This window comes from Anolis carolinensis, unplaced genomic scaffold, assembly GCF_035594765.1.
Source record: "Anolis carolinensis isolate JA03-04 unplaced genomic scaffold, rAnoCar3.1.pri scaffold_27, whole genome shotgun sequence".
Lineage (NCBI taxonomy): Eukaryota > Metazoa > Chordata > Lepidosauria > Squamata > Dactyloidae > Anolis > Anolis carolinensis.
The window spans coordinates 319072-339517 of NW_026943836.1; the positions used below are offsets into that span (position 1 = coordinate 319072).

The following is a 20446-nucleotide window of genomic DNA, read 5'->3' on the forward strand; positions in this document are numbered from 1 at the left end:
TTTGGATTTTGTCCTTTGCGAAAGCAAGGAGCTGGGTGAGCGTCTATTTCCAGAACAATAATGTATTATACACTCTTGTAAAAATCCCAAGAAATGTAATACAAATCAGGGTTCTACAACTCTATATTCAAGTAATTCTCTTCAAACTATATTGCATATAACAATATATTATTGGCTGTGGCGCAGCTGGCTAGTAACCAGCTGCTATAAATCACTACTGACCGAGAGGTCATGAGTTCGAAGCCCGGGTCGGGTTAAGCCTCCGACCATTAATAGCCCCGGCTTGCTGTTGACCTATGCAGCCCCGAAAGACAGTTGCACCTGTCAATTAGGGAAATTTAGGGACGCTTTATGCGGGAGGCTAATTTACAACACCATAAAACTGCCAGCAAAACACGAGGAAAGGAATGAGGAAGTACAGCCACTTCTGGACGGTGAAGCAACAGCTCCCCCTGTGGCCGGAATCGTGAAGCTGGAAAAATGTTAAAAATGCCTCTGTCTAATGTATGTTGTTTGTCTGTTGGCATTGAATGTTTGCCATATATGTGTTCATTGTAATCTGCCCTGTAAATACTGTAAATAAATAAATAAATTTAAAAAAAATGCTTTCAGGATATCATAAACAAAAGTACAATATCCATGTCATAAACCCACAAAGTATACTATATCAGGAGTAAATAACAGACATAAAGAGACATCCATTTTCTTTTTTTTAAAAACCTTTTCCTTAATAATGTTAATATGGGAGTTTCATATATCTATTGTGTATGTTATTTTTACTCCTTTATCTAGCGTACTAAGCACAATAAAATTAAAACAGACACAACACCCGAGGAAGTGATAACGAAACAAGGGGAACAACCCAGGAGACCTTGTTGTGTATCAGTTTTTGGCATTGCGAAGCTATGTCTATTTTTATTGTTGTTTATATTATTTTTATTGTTATTTTAAAGCTAAGTGTATTGTTTTAATCTATTTCTGTAAACCGTCCCGAGCCAAACTGGGAGTAGCGGTATACAAGTCTAATAAATAAAAAAATAACAAAAAATATAGAAATTGTTATCTTGGACACTGAATATCTTTACTACAATTGACATTGGCCCAAGATTCTACGCAACTCCAGAAATAATATGGACTTAGTCGTCTCTTTATGTCTGTTATTTACTCCTGATATAGTATACTTTATGAGATTATGACATGGATATTGTACTTTTGTTTATGATATCCTGAAAGCAATTTTGTTATATGCAATATAGTTTGAAGAGAATTACTTTAATATAGAGTTGTAGAAACCTGATTTCTATTACATTTCTTGGGATTTTTACAAGAGTGTATATACACATACGTTATTGTTCTGTATTATTTATTTATTTATTTATTTACATCATTTATATTCCGCCCTTCTTTCTCACCCCGAAGGGGACTCAGGGCGGATCACATTACACATATTAGGCAAACATTCAATGCCTTTTTAACACAGGACAAAGACAAACAAACATAGCTCCGAGTGGGCCTCGAACTTATGACCTCCTGGTCAGTGACTCATTGCTCTCCCGTCTGTGCCACAGCCCCGGGCCAATTATAGATATTTGTGCATTATCAGCTGAGCGTCTATTTCCACCCCACGTGCCCCCTTCCACCACCAAGTTTGCAAACACAGGAACAGGACATCTCCTTGTTCCTCCCAGACTTACGTTCTCGTTCTCGAAGAAGAACTTCTCGTTCCCTCCAGACCCCTGCCAGGCCACCTGGGAGAGACGACGACGTGTGGAAGATTGGGAGAAATTGTGGAAAACTAAACTGAAATATTCTAGTTCACTCAAATTAAGGGAGAATTGGTACAAAATGTTTTTCCGAAGGTACCTAACCCCCCAGAAATTATCTAAATTTTACAAAAACCAGAAATTTTTTTGCTGGAAATGCAATAATAAAACAGGGACTTTTTTACATGTATGGTGGGAATGTAAAGAGGTCAAAGGTTTCTGGAAAATGATACATAATTATGCAAAAGGAATCTTAGATAAGAATTTCGATTTTAAACCCGAATATTATTTGTTAAATATTACCAACTTTCGCTTAGAAAGAAATGAAGATATATTATTCTTTCACATAACAGCAGCTGCTCGAGCTTTAATAGCTCAAGGATGGCGTTTGAAAGATATCCCATCGGAAGACGCATGGGAATACATGGACATGGATACTATGACCATACTATGGATACTGCAAGATTATACCAAAAAACAAAGGACGGACTGGTCACCAGTAAAAAAATTTTTACAAGGGAAACATCGGATTAATTTTGAATAGTTGGTCAGAGCAATGATAGATGTGTGTCGGACCGAGAATGTGCGGGGATATGGGCAGAGAAAATTCATAGCATAATGTAAATGAATTACTACCCCTGTGGAATCGACCGGAAGATATTGGTGTGCTTTTTGTTTTTTGGCTTTCTCCCCTTTTTTTGCTGTTTGCTGGCTGTGTGTAATAATTTTTTTATTTTATTTTTTCTTCTTTTTCCTTTCTTTCTCCTTTCCCCCCCTCACAATTTTTGTAATGTAATTCCCTAGATTTCTGGAAAATCAATAAAAACTATTTTTAAAAAAGAAGCCTGGGCCCAGGGCTCTGGCCTGTCTGCCAAGGGAGCCCCGGCTTGGCTTCAGCCTCCCGCGGCCCAATGGCGGCCCATGCCGGGCCCTTCCTCCAGCCCCGTTGCCTGTTCTGTACCTCGCTGAGCTTGGTGGAGCTGAGGTCCCCGAGGAGGAGGGTGTCGGAGGTGTGGGCCACCAGGTAGCGCTCCTTGCCCAGGATCTTCACCTCGTCGATCTCGTAGCCGTAGTGGGACTTCAGCACCACGCGCATCCCAGTGGAGAGGTTCTTCACAATCACCTGGACAGGGACACAAGGCTCTGGGTTCTGGCTTTGGCTCACCGCCCTCCTCCTTGGCCAATGGGGGCCATTGACTGGGCAGAAGGGGAACCGTGCCCCCAAAGACCCCGTTTGCTTCCCAAAGGCAGAGAGGCTTCTGCCCCTTCCTTGTGAGATGGAATAGACCAGGGGTCCCCAAACTAAGGCCCGGGGGCCGGATGCGGCCCTCCAAGGTCATTTCCCTGGCCCCCGCCCTCACTTTTAATAATATAATATATTGTATATACCAGGGGTCCCCAAACTAAGGCCCGGGGGCCGGATGCGGCCCTCCGAGGTCATTTACCTGGCCCCCCGCCCTTAGTTTTATAATATAATATATTGTATATACATATAATATTGATAATAATATTATAATGTAATACAATATAACACTAATAATAATACCATATAATAATTTTAATTATATATTCTATATTACATATAATATTACTAATAATATTACAGTATAGTGGTATAGTTCAATGTAGTAATATATAATGCTAATATTGTGTTATGCTAATAATATAATATATTGTATGTACATATAATGTGTAAGCCACTCTGAGTCCCCTTTGGGGTGAGAAGGGTGTGATACAAATGTAGTAAATAAATGCAGTAAATAATAAATAAATAAATTTTAGACTTAGGCTCACCCAAAGTCTGAAATGACTTGAAGGCACACAACAACAACAACAACAACAACAACAACAACCCTAATTAACTTGACTATCTCATTGGCCAGAAGCAGGGCCACACTTCCCATTGAAATCCTGATAAATGTATGTTGGTTAAAATTGTTTTTATTTTTAAATATTGTATTGTTCTTTCATTGTTATTGTTCTTGTTCTTGTTGTTTTTGCACTAGAAATAAGACATATGCAGTGTGTATCGGAATTTGTATTTTTTTTTCAAATGATAATCCGGCCCCTCAACAGTCTGAAGGATTGTGGACCGGCCCTCGGCTTAAAAAGTTTGAGGACCCCTGGTATATACATATAATATTGATAATAATATAATGTTATACAATATAATACTAATAACAATACCATATAATATTAATTATATGTTATATATTACATATTATATAATACCCTGTTTCCCCGAAAATAAGACATCTCCTGAAAATAAGACCTAGTAGAGGTTTTGCAGAATTGCTAAATATAAGGCTTCCCCCGAAAGTAAGACCTAGCAAAGTTCTTGTTTGGAAGCATGCCCACCGAACAGAACACCAGAGTATGCAGGATTATTAAATGTACATGGAAATAGTGATAGTAACAAGAAATTATTGATAGGATTCACAGGTCTGGTCATGCTGGTTTGTGATGACAACTACTGAACAGTATATGATAAATGTTCATTTTTTTTATTCAACAATAAATGTGAATACTTATTCATGGAAAAATAAGACATCCCCTGAAAATAAGACCTAGCGCATCTTTGGGAGCAAAAATTAATATAAGACACTGTCTTATTTTCGGGGAAACACGGTAGTATAGTGGTATAGTTCAATATAGTAATATATAATGCTAATATTGTGCAATGCTAATAATATAATATATTGTTTGTACATACAGCTGCTCTGAGTCCCCTTCGGGGTGAGAAGGGTAGGATATAAATGTAGTAAATAAATGCAGTAAATAAATAATTAAATTTTATAATTAGGCTCGGCCAAAGTCTAAAATGACTCGAAAGCACACAACAACAACAACAACAACAACAACAATCCTAATTAACTTGACTATCTCATTGGCCAGTAGCAGGCCCACACTTTCCATTGAAATCCTGATAGGTTTATGTTGGGTTAAAATTGTTTTCATTTTTAAGTATTGTATTGTTCTTTCGTTGTTGTTGTTGCTGCACTACAAAGAAGACATGTGCCGTATGCATAGGAATTTATTTGTTTTTTGTTTGTTTTTCAAATGATAATTCGGTCCCTCAACAGTCTGAAGGATTGTGGACCGGCCCTCTGCTTCAAAAGTTTGAGGACCCCTGGAATAGACACTGCTCCACACCAGCCCAGCACAAGTCACTCACTGCTTTGGTACCTTGGAAACATTTCAAAGAACTGTGTTTTCTTAAACCACACTGTAATGAAGTATGAGTTTTGTATTCATGTTTGTTGTGTTTAGCTATGTGCTTGTGGTTTGGTTGGGTAGGTGTGAGACGGCGGCAGCCATTTAGTGGCTCTCCTCTGAGGCAGTTGCCATGGAGATGTGGGCGGAGCCATCTGCTGAGGGGAGGAGAAGTGAAGAGGTTTTTAAAAGTGAAGCCTCAGTCTGTGCTCTGATGAGGCACAGGGAAGATTGATTCCAGGTTGATGGGATCAAGGAGACTCAATTGTTCATTTTGAGTCGGTTTTAAATAAGTTTGGTGACTTATTTAATGTAGTCTGTGTCCTGGAAAGGCACAGAGAATCTGTGATAGTATATCACAGGGGTGACTGTGGTTTGAAGTCACTGGATAGTCCAAGTTTCAGACTTTGGGAACCAATCCCAGCTGGACTCACAGAGATCCACTGAAGTAACAGTTTAAAAGGAGCAGAAGAAGAAGTTTTAACTACTTTAAGTAAAAGAAGTGATACTTAAGAGAGTTTGAGTCATCTCATTCTAGTATTGTAACTGTTAATAAGAATACCTCTAAGTGAAACATCTTTTGTAACCACCAAGCTTGTGCCTGAATAAACTTGATATTGTTCTTTTTACATCAAAGCCTCTGTCGTCTATAGACTCCCTCAGCACAATGGCGCCACCATTTTAACACCGAATAAAGTAAAAGGTTTCCTCTGAGCTATTGGGTGGTTGAGCACTTTTATAATCTAAAAGGTGTCTCTCCACACAATGGGGGCTGCATTTCCACTAATCGGTGGCAGTTATCTTTTATTATTTGGGACATCTATTCGTTATTAATTGGGTCTTCTTTGGTGGCAGCGGTGGGATAAAAAGATTCCCCCCTGCCTGAAAGAGCCTTAGTCGTTACGAAGTCTTTACACACACTAACAAATTTTCCTAATTTTTTGTGTGTGCAAGGATGTGATGACTCATGGGCCTTGTAGTCCCGTTCCTAACACTGTTGTGACAGATGAAGAGGAAAACTTCGGTTTCCCACCGTTTCAGCCAGAATTGGAGCCCTTGCACCTGCAGGAGACTTGCCTTCCAGAAGTCTGCCAAACAAGCCTTGAGCCGAAATCTCCCCCATTTTCTCGCCGCGATTATTATAAACAACAGAAAAGCGCTCAGGAGGCTTCTCGCAGGAGCGCTAGGATAGCTGCCAGGCATTCAGCTGATTAAGCCTGTTTCCCATGGGAAACTTTAGGGAGTCATGCATCTGGACACAGAGAATGGCTTTCGGTTCTGGTTCCCCAGAGAATCGTTCTTTGGTGGGAAAACGAGACCCTATTTAGGTGTTTTGCCCATGTAGGAATCTTGCGGAGTCAATTCGTCAGCTACGGGAGTAGGTTGTGTGTGGACTACGCTACTCCCGCTTCCAAGCCCTCGTTCCCGTTTCCAGCCTTGCTTTGCTTCCAGGACCTTGTCTTGCTCCACGGACATTGCCTTGCTTCCCGGACCTCGCCACGTATTTACCACGGATCCTGTTCTTGCTCCTCGTTTCTTGTTGCCTTGAATCAAGCCTTGTGTTCCAAGAATCAAGTTTACTTCCTAGCCTTGCTTAAGTTTCATGGACTAAAGGACCTTGTCATCTCCCCTCACTTTGCTTGGCAAAGTGAGTGTTTCGGTTATTGGATTACAACTTTGGACCTTAATATTTCATATTGGACATTGTTTCTTTGGACTAATTTTGACCTTTCCTGAAAGGTCTACTTCTGGACTATTTTCTACACTTGTTTTTATTAACTTTATATACTCTCACAATAAAGATATTAGATAGATTCTGGCCTCTGTGTATGGTTATTGGTGCTCTGCAGCCTGGGTCTTGACAAAGGAGCAGGCTGAGAAACTGCAAGTTGCTTCCGGTGTGAGAGAATTGGCCATCTGCAAGGATGTTGCCCAGAGAATGCCCAGATATTTTACCATCCTCTGAAAGGCTTCTGTCATGTCTTTGCATGGGGAGCTGGAGCTGACAGAGGGACCCACTCTCTCCTGATTCGAACTGCCAACCTGTTGGTCAGCAGTCCTGCCGGCACAAGGGTTTAACCCCTTGTGCCACTGGATGCTCCTTTCCAATCCTGCGTCATATAGAGAAACCTACAACAGCATCATGTCTGTAAGACTGATGGGGGAACTGGCATAACGTCTGGGCCCACAGTGGCTCTGCCCAGTGAGAAAGAAGGCAATGCCCACGCTGTGGCGCAGGCTGGAGAGCAGCCAGTTGCAACCAGGTGCAATGAATCACTCTGACCAGGAGGTCATGAGTTCGAGGCCCGCTTGGAGCCTGTGTTTGTCTTGTTTTTGTTCTATGTTAAAAGGCATTGAATGTTTGCCTATATGTGTAATGTGATCCGCCCTGAGTCCCCTTCGGGGTGAGAAAGAAGGGCGGAATATAAATTCTGTAAATAAATAAATAATAAATGCTAGTGGTTGACTCAGGCTCCCTGTGCCCCAAAGGAACATATCTATCCCCCCCCCCCCCAAACCCTCGCTGCAGCAAACAGGTGAAGATCCCTCCCTTGGCACTCCCTCCCTCCTTCTCCTCTTCCATCCACATCCCCAACCACCCCTGGCATCCCAAGGAACACACACTGGGGCCTGTGCCCCAAACCTTCCTGGCATACACACCTGGCTGGGCCCCACGTAGGTCATCTCAAACTTGTTCTTGTAGATGCTCCTCCGGAGGCAGCAATCGAACTGCTCCACTCCGCCGCAGAGGGTGCCCTGTGGAGCAGGAGAGCAGGAGGTGCCCTTCAGCCCCCTTCCCCACGTCCCAAGACCCCCCGCTTCCTCCTCCTTTGCTCTGGAGCAGCAGGAGCCCCTCCCAGGGAGGCCGCACGAACCGCGCAGAGCCGGGAGCCGTCCCGCTTCCAGGCCAAGGCGGTGATGGTGTAGAGGTGGGGGATCTCCTTGGGCTTGGCCTCCTCCCAGGCGCCCCGGCGGGGGCTCCAGTTCAGCACCCGCAGCCTGCAGAGATGGGAGGGAGGGGGGAGTTAGCGGGGAGGGAGGGGCTTCCTCTGCAGCATAAAACTGTCCCCCCCCCCCATGCACACACACAGACACACACTCCAGCCTCCGGCCCACCTGTCGAAGCTGCCGATGACCACCGACTGGCCCCCGGGACTGGCATAAAACTGTCCCCCCCCCCCCCCATGCACACACACAGACACACACTCCAGCCTCCGGCCCACCTGTCGAAGCTGCCGATGACCACCGACTGGCCCCCGGGACTGGCATAAAACTGTCCCCCCCCATGCACACACACAGACACACACTCCAGCCTCCGGCCCACCTGTCGAAGCTGCCGATGACCACCGACTGGCCCCCGGGACTGGCATAAAACTGTCCCCCCCCATGCACACACACAGACACACACTCCAGCCTCCGGCCCACCTGTCGAAGCTGCCGATGACCACCGACTGGCCCCCGGGACTGGCATAAAACTGTCCCCCCCCCCCCCCATGCACACACACAGACACACACTCCAGCCTCCGGCCCACCTGTCGAAGCTGCCGATGACCACCGACTGGCCCCCGGGACTGGCATAAAACTGTCCCCCCCCCATGCACACACACAGACACACACTCCAGCCTCCGGCCCACCTGTCGAAGCTGCCGATGACCACCGACTGGCCCCCGGGACTGGCATAAAACTGTCCCCCCCCCCCCCCCATGCACACACACAGACACACACTCCAGCCTCCGGCCCACCTGTCGAAGCTGCCGATGACCACCGACTGGCCCCCGGGACTGGCATAAAACTGTCCCCCCCCATGCACACACACAGACACACACTCCAGCCTCCGGCCCACCTGTCGAAGCTGCCGATGACCACCGACTGGCCCCCGGGACTGGCATAAAACTGTCCCCCCCCCCCCCCCCATGCACACACACAGACACACACTCCAGCCTCCGGCCCACCTGTCGAAGCTGCCGATGACCACCGACTGGCCCCCGGGACTGGCATAAAACTGTCCCCCCCCCCCCATGCACACACACAGACACACACTCCAGCCTCCGGCCCACCTGTCGAAGCTGCCGATGACCACCGACTGGCCCCCGGGACTGGCATAAAACTGTCCCCCCCCATGCACACACACAGACACACACTCCAGCCTCCGGCCCACCTGTCGAAGCTGCCGATGACCACCGACTGGCCCCCGGGACTGGCATAAAACTGTCCCCCCCCCCATGCACACACACAGACACACACTCCAGCCTCCGGCCCACCTGTCGAAGCTGCCGATGACCACCGACTGGCCCCCGGGACTGGCATAAAACTGTCCCCCCCCCCCCCCCCATGCACACACACAGACACACACTCCAGCCTCCGGCCCACCTGTCGAAGCTGCCGATGACCACCGACTGGCCCCCGGGACTGGCATAAAACTGTCCCCCCCCCCCCCCATGCACACACACAGACACACACTCCAGCCTCCGGCCCACCTGTCGAAGCTGCCGATGACCACCGACTGGCCCCCGGGACTGGCATAAAACTGTCCCCCCCCATGCACACACACAGACACACACTCCAGCCTCCGGCCCACCTGTCGAAGCTGCCGATGACCACCGACTGGCCCCCGGGACTGGCATAAAACTGTCCCCCCCCCCCCCCCATGCACACACACAGACACACACTCCAGCCTCCGGCCCACCTGTCGAAGCTGCCGATGACCACCGACTGGCCCCCGGGACTGGCATAAAACTGTCCCCCCCCCCATGCACACACACAGACACACACTCCAGCCTCCGGCCCACCTGTCGAAGCTGCCGATGACCACCGACTGGCCCCCGGGACTGGCATAAAACTGTCCCCCCCCCCCCCATGCACACACACAGACACACACTCCAGCCTCCGGCCCACCTGTCGAAGCTGCCGATGACCACCGACTGGCCCCCGGGACTGGCATAAAACTGTCCCCCCCCCCATGCACACACACAGACACACACTCCAGCCTCCGGCCCACCTGTCGAAGCTGCCGATGACCACCGACTGGCCCCCGGGACTGGCATAAAACTGTCCCCCCCCATGCACACACACAGACACACACTCCAGCCTCCGGCCCACCTGTCGAAGCTGCCGATGACCACCGACTGGCCCCCGGGACTGGCATAAAACTGTCCCCCCCTATGCACACACACAGACACACACTCCAGCCTCCGGCCCACCTGTCGAAGCTGCCGATGACCACCGACTGGCCCCCGGGACTGGCGGCAGCCACCGTGAACTCCTTCTCGGAGGTGTCCCGGCTGTAGTCGAAGGTCTGGATGATGTGCCCCTCCCTCCCATAGGCCACAATCTTCTTGTCGCAGCCGGCCACCACGATGCTGCTGGAGGCCCAGGCTATGGCGTACGGTGGGCACGGGTGCACCACCAGCTTCCCCTGCAAACAGGAAGAGAGGTCAGAGCCAGAACTGGCTGAGGGAAGGAGCACAGGTGCAGCTGGAGGCACAGGGGGTATCTGTGGTGGTTCTGGTGGGCCTTTGAAACCATGGCCCTTCTTATCAGTTCATCCCAAGAGGCTGGTCAGGGCCTTGTGTGTGTGTGGGGGGGGGGGGCTGCAGGGACTGAAGGCAGGCAAGGAAAGGCCTAGCAACAAGGGAAAACCCAGCCGTTTCTGCAGGTCGCAGAGAAGCCTCTTGCGGACCACAGCAGACCACTAGGGCATGTGTTGTGCAGGTCTGTTTTAGTCACTTATTGATGCAATATTTTGCACAAGGGGAGAATACCACACATACAAAACAATATACATATGTAAAACAATCTATATATATAAAAGAGTGATGGCATCAGGGCAGTGGACAAAACAACAAAACTACAGGCCCCCCAACCTCAAAATTTGACAACACAACCCATCAACCACGGCTCTAGGTTGATACAACAAAAAGAAAAGAAAAATAAAGTTCTAATTAGAGGGAGAGGAATAATTGTTTTTATCCAATTGCTACCAGTTAGAAGTCTAAGCTCCGCCCACTTGGTCTTCTAGCAACCGACTCAGCCCAGGGGACAGGCAGAGTTAGGCTTCACTTAGGCCTCTTCCACAGATTATCTAAAGCCCCAGCTTCTGCCAACTTAGAAGTTCAAAAACATGCAAATGAGAGTAGATGAATAGCTACTGCTCCGGCAAGAAGGTAACGGCACTCCATGCAGTCATGCCGGCCACATGACCTTGGAGGAGTCTACGGACAATGCTGGCTCTTCAGCTTAGAAATGGAGATGAGCACCAACCCCCAGAGTCAGACACAACTGGACTTAATGTCAGGGGAAACCTTGACCCTATACCTTAACTACCACCTATTCCTCAATACTTTATTTCCCATACCACCATACTTCGCCACAGCAACGCGTGGCCGGGCACAGCTAGTAGCCTATAAAAACAAATTTACAATGAGAAATAAATAAACGTATTTAAAAACATTTGTCTAATACAAATATTGCAGGCAACTCAACTAGATAGATAGGGATCTTAGCGCAACTAAATAAACGTTTTCCTTCCTGTCATTACAGCTAAGCTTGCAATGCCTAGGAGGGGGTGGGTATTTGTATGTATTGGTTGTTGTATTCAGGCATTGAATGTTTGCCTTTTTTGTGACTGGAATCCACCCGGAGTCCCTTTGGGGAGATAGGGCGGAATATAAATAAAGTGTTATTGTTATTATTATTATTATTATTATTATTATTATTATTATCCTCAATGGGTCCAAGGAGGAACTGTATTCCTTGCAATTTCAGCTGAGGTTGGCAAACATGCATTCCTAAAGGCAGTGAGAGAAGCGGAGCCCTGCCCTGCCCTTCGCTTCCCCTCCCTGCCCCCCTCTTTGGGGCTGGTCTTGCTGGGAAAGGGCCCCTCCCTGTGGGGTGAAGCCTGGCCGCACCTGCGACTCCCCTGAGCCTTCGTCGTCAAAGAAGTAGCGCACGATGGTCCCATCCGCATGTCCGGACAGAATCCCCTTCCCTGAGACACTGTGGAGACGAAAGAGGGAGAAGGAGCATCAAGCAGAGAAGGGGCAAAGGGTGCCCTGTGCAGGGGGGACAGGACAAGCCTTCCCCAGCCTCCCTCTCCCCACTTTGCTCACTTGGAGGCCAGAGACACCACGTAGGAGTCCGTCCCGTAAATGGTGGACGACTTGTTGGTCTTGGTGTTTGCCAGGCGAACCTTTAGGAGAGAAAAACCCAATGGGGCTGAGACCCACGGGCCCCTCAGGATCAAGCCCCTCACTCTGTAGACATGACCTGTAGTTGTGGGGAGGTTTCCTGGCACTCAAACCCTGCTTTTTCCTGACCTTTCCCTCCACCAGCCCAAAGACGATAGTGTTCTCCTCCGGCCACAGCAGGCACGTCACGGCGCTCTGTTGGGGAGAGAGCAGGAATTAACAGCAGAAAGACAGGCAAAGGAGGCAAATAATAATAATTATTATTATTATTATTTTATTTTTGTACCCCGCCACCATCTCCCCAGAGGGACTCGGGGCGGCTTACAGATATAATAATAATAATAATAATAATAATAATAATAATAATAATAATAATAATAATCCAGACTGACAAAGTTCTGGAACACAACACACCAGACATCACAGTTGTGGAAAAGAAAAAGGTTTGGATCATTGATGTCGCCATCCCAGGTGACAGTCGCATTGACGAAAAACAACAGGAAAAACTCAGCCACTATCAGGACCTCAAGATTGAACTTCAAAGACTCTGGCAGAAACCAGTGCAGGTGGTCCCGGTGGTGATGGGCACACTGGGTGCTGTGCCAAAAGATCTCAGCCGGCATTTGGAAACAATAGACATTGACAAAATTACGATCTGCCAACTGCAAAAGGCCACCCTGCTGGGATCTGCGTGCATCATCCGAAAATACATCACAGAGTCCTAGACACTTGGGAAGTGTTCGACTTGTGATTTTGTGATATGAAATCCAGCATATCTATCTTGTTTGCTGTGTCATAATAAAATAATAATAATAACTTTATTTTTATACCCCGCCCCATCTCCCCGAAGGGACTCGGGGCGGCTTACATGGGGCCTGGCCCGATAAAACAAACAAATAACAGTAACAAAGCAATAAAACAATTATCCCAGTAAAAAAAACATCAACATCAATAAAAACAATCATTAAAATCAACAAGCAGGATACAGTGTTAAAAACAGGAGACTAATTCGTAGATCCCATGCGAAAAACCAGCATGCAGTAATATCAAATACAAAAACACACAAATAAATTTAAAAGGCATTAAAAAATCACAATCATTATAAAACACATGAAAAACACAGCAATAAAAACATAAAATGAGCTGGGCAAAGTGCATGAGTGGGACTTGTAAACAAGAAGGAAGTTAAGGTGCTACAAGGTCATGGGAAGAGCCTTAAAGGAACGTCCAGCTTCTCCCCTGTTTGCAGAAGAGCCTAAATGGGGGTCCCCTGTGGCTCTTGGGCCTCGGAAAGAAGTGAGAAGCAGGTGATGTGTTGGGTTGGCCTGCCTGAGGTTCTGGAATTCCCTCCCCAAGGAGATTAGGTTAGACACGACCCTCTCCATCTTCCGCAAAGAATTAAAAACATGGCGCATTTGGTTAGTTAAGTCCTAATAATCTGCTTCTATTTAGTTTCGTACTCTGTTCTGGCACCTTACTATTGTTCTCCACCGCAAGATCATTTTCCCTGCCCTGTTTGTCCACCCTATACATTTTATTTTTCTCATGCACTTAATTCATCAACTCCAATTTTAATGAGCTGTGATAATGACCCACTCATGCTTAGCTGGATTTTTCGATGTCTCGCTGATGATTGATTAAGATTGTTTTATGCCTTATGGTTTGACAATTTTAAACTGTTTCAAACTATAGTTGATTGTTCTGTTTTAATCATGATGTTATATGTTTTAATGATGTTTTTATGATGTTTGATGGTTGGGCTTGTCCCTATGTGAGCCGCTCCGAGTCCCCTTGGGGAGATGGAGGCGGCATATAAAAATAAAGTTATTATTATTATTATTATTATTATTATTATTATTATTATTATTACAGTACAGTCTCACTTATCCAACACTTGCTTATCCAAGGTTCTGGATTATCCAACGCATTTTTGTAGTCTATGTTTTCAATATATCATGATATTTTGGTGCTAAATTCGTAAATACAGTAATTACTACATAGCATTACTGCGTATTGAACTACTTTTTCTGTCAAATTTATTGTATAACATGGTGTTTTGGTGCTTAATTTGTAAAATCATAACCTAATTTGATGTTTAATAGGCTTTTCCTTATTCTCTCCTTATTATCCAACATATTCGCTTATCCAACGTTCTGCCGGCCCGTTTACGTTGGATAAGCGAGACTCTACTGTAATATTATTCCTCCAGCAGGGAAAGAGAGTGTGTCCTGGAGCCAAACTAAATGATGCAGGTAAGGGGCCAAGATGGGCTCTGTGGGGCCCTTGGGGGGCTTGGAGGGGAGCCCCTGCCTTGAGGGCATCCTGCAGCCCTGGCTTACCGTCTGGATGAACTTGTTGCAGATCACCTTCTTGTCGCCCCTGAGACAGAGAGAAAGAATGGCATGGCAATGTGGCCCACACTGGGGACTTGGCAGCAATTCCCTGGCCCCCAAGGCAGCCCCACTGGAGGAAAGAGATCGAGAGCCCTCCCTCTGAAGGGGCAGCCAGTGGGGACAGGGCTGGACGGGGCAGGATGTCAACCAAGAAGGAATGGACATGGGCTTCCTCCTCCTCCCCCCTCCTCTCACCACTCCTCGCCAATCTTGTAGACAAAGATGATGTTGTCGGTCTGTCCAATGGCTATCTTGGTGGAGTCCGGGGAGAAGGCCATGCCCTTGACCACGTAGCTCTTCCGTCCATACTGGGGGAGAGGGAGGAGAGGGGGGAGCCAAGTTAGATCCATCATCATCATCATAATCATCATCATCATGATTATTATGAAACAAATGGGACAAATACTGTGGACATCTCTTTTTTTAAAAAAATGTTTTTATTGTAAATACCAGTGGAACAACAACTGGGGCCAGACTGTGGCGCAGGCTGGTGAGCAGCCTGCTGCAATAAATCACTCTGACCATGAGGTCATGAGTTCGAGGCCAGCCGTTGGCGGGGTGAGCACCCGTCAATTAAAAATAAAAAATAGCCCCTGCTCGTTGCTGACCTAGCAACCTGAAAGATAGTTGCATCTATCAAGTAGGAGATAAGGTACCACTTATAAAAAGTGGGGAGGCAAATTTAACTAATTTACGACATTGGAATGAGGAAGTGCCGTCAGAGTGGATGATGAAGCAGCTGCTCCCCCCTGTGGCCAGAATTGAACATCCCCTCAGGAGAAGGTTAAATTGCCTCTGCGTCTGTCTGTCTCTGTCTCTGTTCTATGTGTTTATGGGCATTGAACGTTTGCCCTGTGTGTGTATAATGTGATCCGCCCTGAGTCCCCTTCGGGGTGAGAAAGAAGGGCGGAATAGAAATACTGCAAATAAATAAATAAATAAACAACAACAAAATCCATCACCATTTCAACATACACATCCAATCATATATTCTCAGTAACATTACTCTTGCTAATTCTATTTTTATCTCCCACTTATGTCAAATTGTTTTTCACCCCTCCCTCCCCCCTTCCCCCACCCTCTGGGAACAGTACTTTCTTTCAAGAGCAACATTAAAATAATATCTATTTTAATTGATCAATCTTAAATAGAGAATGATTCAATTCTTTATATTTTCTTTGTCCTTTGACTTTATCTATCAATCTTCCCCATTTCAGATCCCAGTCCTTTTTGATCCGGCCTGATATATATTTAGTTCTCCTTTCAAGGATATAGTTACCTGAAGCATAAAATCAGCTAGGTATTCATACCATTTTTAAACTTCCCACTTTGTTTGCTCTTTCCAACCCAAAGCAACTGTTGCTTGAGCGGCAACTATCATATATTTTATCATTTCTCCCCAGTCCTTAGTAATTTTGTTCTTATCTAATTTCTGGATGAAGAATTCTTTATTTTTCAAAATCAATTTATGTCCTGTTAAATCTTCAATTTCCTTCTTTACCTTGTTATAAATTTTTTGTACTTTATCACATTCCCACCACATATGAATATATGAGCCAGTTTTCCCACATCCATGGCAACACAATTTTGTGGTTGTTTTAGTTATATAAGCTAGTTGGATTGGGGTTCTATACCATTTAGTCAGTATTTTCCTTTGGGTTTCTCTAATCCTTATTTGCTTGATTTTTTAAAACTGAATTGATCCAGTATTTGATGTCAGAGTCATTAATGTTCATGTCCTCTTTCCATATCTCAGCCAATGTTTGTTTCAATTTACAGTAGAGTCTCACTTATCCAACACTCGCTTATCCAATGTTCTGGATTATCCAATGCATTTTTGTAGTCAATGTTTTCAATACATCGTGATATTTTGATGCTAAATTCGTAAATACAGTAATTACTACATAGAATAACTGCATATTGAACTACTTTTTCTATCAAATTTGTTGTATAACATGATGTTTTGGTGCTTAATTTGTAAAATCATAACCTAATTTGATGCTTAATAGGCTTTTCCTTAATATCCAACATATTCACTTAGCCAACGTTCTGCCGGCCTGTTTATGTTGGATAAGTGAGATTCTACTGTATATTGTTTTTCAATTAATTTCTTATATATAAAACCCATCAGGCCTTTTTCCTTTTCTAATTTCCATTTTAAAATTTGGTCAAAATCTGTTTCTGGACCTTCCTTTTTCTTCCAATTCATAATCCTTTGTTTCAGTCCACTCCAAAGAAGCCAGTTACTTTGCCCACAAATGTCTTTTATCATTTCCCAATCCTTAATTGTCCCATCTGGATTTAAGAGACCTCTTATCAATTTCATTCCATTTTGTTTAAAATGTGTTATCACTGAAACAAATGGGACAAATACTGCGGACATCTCTAACATTATTATATTATTCTACACTGCCATACAATAGGGTCTCTACTGACCCTATTGTTATTATTATATATAATTGTATATACAAGGCTTCTCTACAAGTGTGTTGTCGAAGGCTTTCATGGCCAGGATCACAGGGTTGTTGTATGTCTTTCGGGCTGTGTGGTCATGTTCCAGAAGTATTCTCTCCTAGCATTTCGCCCACATCTATGGCAGGCATCCTCAGAGGTTGTGAGGTATGGAGAAACTAAGCAAGGAAGGTTTATATACCTGTGGAAGGTCCAGGATGGGGGAAGGAACTCTTGTCTGTTGTAGGCCAGTGTGAATGTTGTAATTAATCCCCTTGATTAGTATTAAATGGCCTTCCAAGCTTCATATCCTGGCCTGGGGGAATCCTTTGTTCAGAGTCATTAGCTGCCCCTGATTGATTCATGTCTGGAATGCTTCTGTTTTCAGAGTGTTGCTCCTTATTTACTGTTCTGATTTTGGAGTTTTTTTAATACTGAAGATTGGAAGGTCAATTAATGCTTATCAAGGTGATTAATTACAACATTCACACTGGCCTCCAACAGACAAAAGTTATTTCCCCCACCCTGGACCTTCCACAGGTATATAAACCTTCCTTGCTTAGTTTCTCCATATACCCCACAACCTCTGAGGATGCCTGCCATAGATGTGGGCGAAACGTCAGGGGAGAATGCTTCTAGAACATGGCCACACAGCCCGAAAGACATACAACAACCCTGCTTCTCTACAAGCCTTATAAACCTTATAACTATGGGAGACTATGGAACTCCTGCCCCAGTGAGATTAGATCTGCCTCCTCTCTCCTGACCTTCTGGAAAAAACTCAAGACATGGCTTTGGGACCAAGCTTTTGACAAGTAATTGGAGCAGTGTAATATGTAACTATGAAAAAATTATGCTTGACAAATGGAACAGCCCTGGATTATGTTTAAGATGGCATGATTTTAATTGAAGTTTTAATAACTCATGTTTTAATTATTGGCTTTAATCGTAATTGTTTATTTGATATACAGTAGAGTCTCATTTATCCAACATAAACGGGCTGGCAGAACGTTGGATAAGCGAAAATGTTGGATAATAAGGAGGGATTACGGAAAAGCCTATTAAACATCAAATTATGTTATGAATTTACAAATTAAGCCCTCAAAACATCAGTTTTTGCAACAAATTCACAGAAAAAGCAGCTCAAGACACGGTAACGTTGCTACTGTATTTACGAATTTAGCACTGAAACATTGCAATGTATTTAAAACACTGACTACAAAAAACATTGGCTACTAACAAATTGACTACAAATACAGATAGAATTGCATAAAATGAACTTACAGTAACAACATTATTAAATTAAATTAAATGTGTAAAAAGTTCAGTCCTTGCTGCCTAGAGAAACAGCTGTGGATCCGGGCGGGAGGCAAACTGTGTTGGATAATCCAGCGAATGTTGGATAAGTGAGACTCTACTGTATGTGTGTATGGCATCAAATTGCTCCCTCCGGGGTTGAGAAAGGCGGGATATAAATATGATAAATAAATAATACAGTAGAGTCTCACTTATCCAAGCCTCGCTTATCCAAGCCTCTGGATAATCCAAGCCATATTTGTAGTCAATGTTTTCAATATACAGTAGAGTCTCACTTATCCAATACCCGCTTATCCAACGTTCTGGATTATCCAACGCATTTCTGTAGTCAATGTTATCAATACATCATGATATTTTGGTGCTAAATTCATAAATACAGTAATTACAACATAACATTATTGCGTATTGGACTACTTTTTCTGCCAAATTTGTTGTCTAACATGATGTTTTGGTGCTTAATTTGTAAAATCATAACCTAATTTGATGTTTAATAGGCTTTTCCTTAATCCCTCCTTATTATCCAAGATATTCGCTTATCCAACATTCTGCTGGCCAATTTATGTTGGATAAGTGAGACTCTACTGTATCATGATATTTTGGTGCTAAATTCGTAAATACAGTAATTACTAAATAGCATTACTGCATATTGAACTACTTTTTCTGTCAAATTTGTTGTATAACATGATGTTTTGGTACTTAATTTGTAAAATCATAACCTAATTTGATGTTTAATAGGCTCTTCCTTGATCCCTCCTTATTATCCAACATATTCGCTTATCCAACATTCTGCTGGCCCGTTTATGTTGGATAAGTGAGACTCTACTGTATCATGATATTTTGATGCTAAATTCGTAAATACCGTAATTACAACATAACATTCCTGCGTATTGAACTACTTTTTCTGTCAAATTTGTTGTAAAACATGATGTTTTGGTGCTTAATTTGTAAAATCATAACTTAATTTGATGTTTAAAAGGCTTTTCCTTAATCCCTCCTTATTATCTGAGATATTAACTTATCCAACATTCTGCTGGCCCGTTTATGTTGGATAAGTGAGACTCTACTGTATCATGATATTTTGGTGCTAAATTCGTAAATACCGTAATTACAACATAACATTATTGTGTATTGAACTACTTTTTCTGCCAAATTTGTTGTCTAACATGTTGTTTTGGTGTTTCATTTGTAAAATCATAACCTAATTTGATGTTTAATAAGCTTTTCCTTAATGCCTCCTTATTATCCAACATATTTGCTTATCCAACATTCTACCGGCCCGTTTAGCTTGGATAAGCGAGACTCTACTGTAATAATAATAATAATAATAATAAAACTTTATTTATATACCGCCCTATCTCCCAGAAGGGACTCAGGGCGGTTTACAACAAAGATACAGACATACAATACACAACAATATAAAAACACATTATTACACAAAAATAAAATTTACATTAAAATAACAATCAGTTAATATTGAGTTTATTGGGACTCTATGGCAGGTCTGAGGCCAACTCGGGCCCCACAAAGCTTAAGCGGCTGAGGGGGGAAAGGGAAAGGGCCCGAGGCTGCTAGGAATGCTGGGAGTTGGAGTCCAAAACTTTTGGAGGGCCCAGGTTGGCCCCGGCCTGCTTTCCTGCGTGCTTGTCCTGACCTTGGGGTCTGCGGGCTTGGTGGAGAACTTGTCCCTCCGCTCGCCGTGCTCGTCGTAGAGGAGGACCACCCGGTCGACGGTGCAGACGGCGAAGCGGGCGTTGCTGGGGGCCCAGGCCAGGCACGTCACCTTCGCCGCCCCGTCCTGGAGGGAGCCAGTAAACATAAACATAAACAAACAAAAGGGGACGCCTGTCAGTCAGTCCGCCTGTCAATCATCTCTCCCTCACCTGCGGAGGCAAAAGGGTCCGGACGTGCCTCAGCTGCATCGCGTCCGCAACTAGGCCCCGTTTCCCGGGCAACAACGGCTTCCACGCCCCGCCCCCTTGGGGTGACGTCACGGCCCGGAGGGGAGGGGCTTCCGGGTAGGCAAACTTCTAGAGTTGACAGACATCAAAATGGGCAGTTAAAGGGGAGGGACTTCCGGGAAACTACAATATCTGGTTTCCGAGTCCACACTGCCATATAACCC

The 20446-nt window shown here is 44.7% G+C and overlaps 1 protein-coding gene across 3 annotated transcripts in view; it reads right to left on the bottom strand.

Annotated features, from left to right (window-relative positions):
• Window positions 1-20446, bottom strand: part of ift172 (intraflagellar transport 172) — a 76094-nt gene that overhangs the window by 54932 nt on the left and 716 nt on the right. For all 3 annotated transcript variants that reach the window (XM_062966693.1, XM_062966691.1, XM_062966692.1), the window contains exons 2-13: window positions 20205-20351; window positions 19976-20119; window positions 14752-14864; window positions 14503-14542; window positions 12293-12358; window positions 12086-12165; window positions 11885-11972; window positions 10178-10392; window positions 7853-7976; window positions 7638-7733; window positions 2725-2886; window positions 1695-1748 (exon numbers count right to left, since the gene is read on the bottom strand). In XM_062966693.1, the coding sequence (XP_062822763.1) occupies window positions 1695-1748; window positions 2725-2886; window positions 7638-7733; window positions 7853-7976; window positions 10178-10392; window positions 11885-11972; window positions 12086-12165; window positions 12293-12358; window positions 14503-14542; window positions 14752-14864; window positions 19976-20119; window positions 20205-20243 (1221 nt within the window). In that variant the 5' untranslated portion in view covers window positions 20244-20351. The remainder of the gene's footprint in view (window positions 1-1694; window positions 1749-2724; window positions 2887-7637; window positions 7734-7852; window positions 7977-10177; window positions 10393-11884; window positions 11973-12085; window positions 12166-12292; window positions 12359-14502; window positions 14543-14751; window positions 14865-19975; window positions 20120-20204; window positions 20352-20446) is intronic.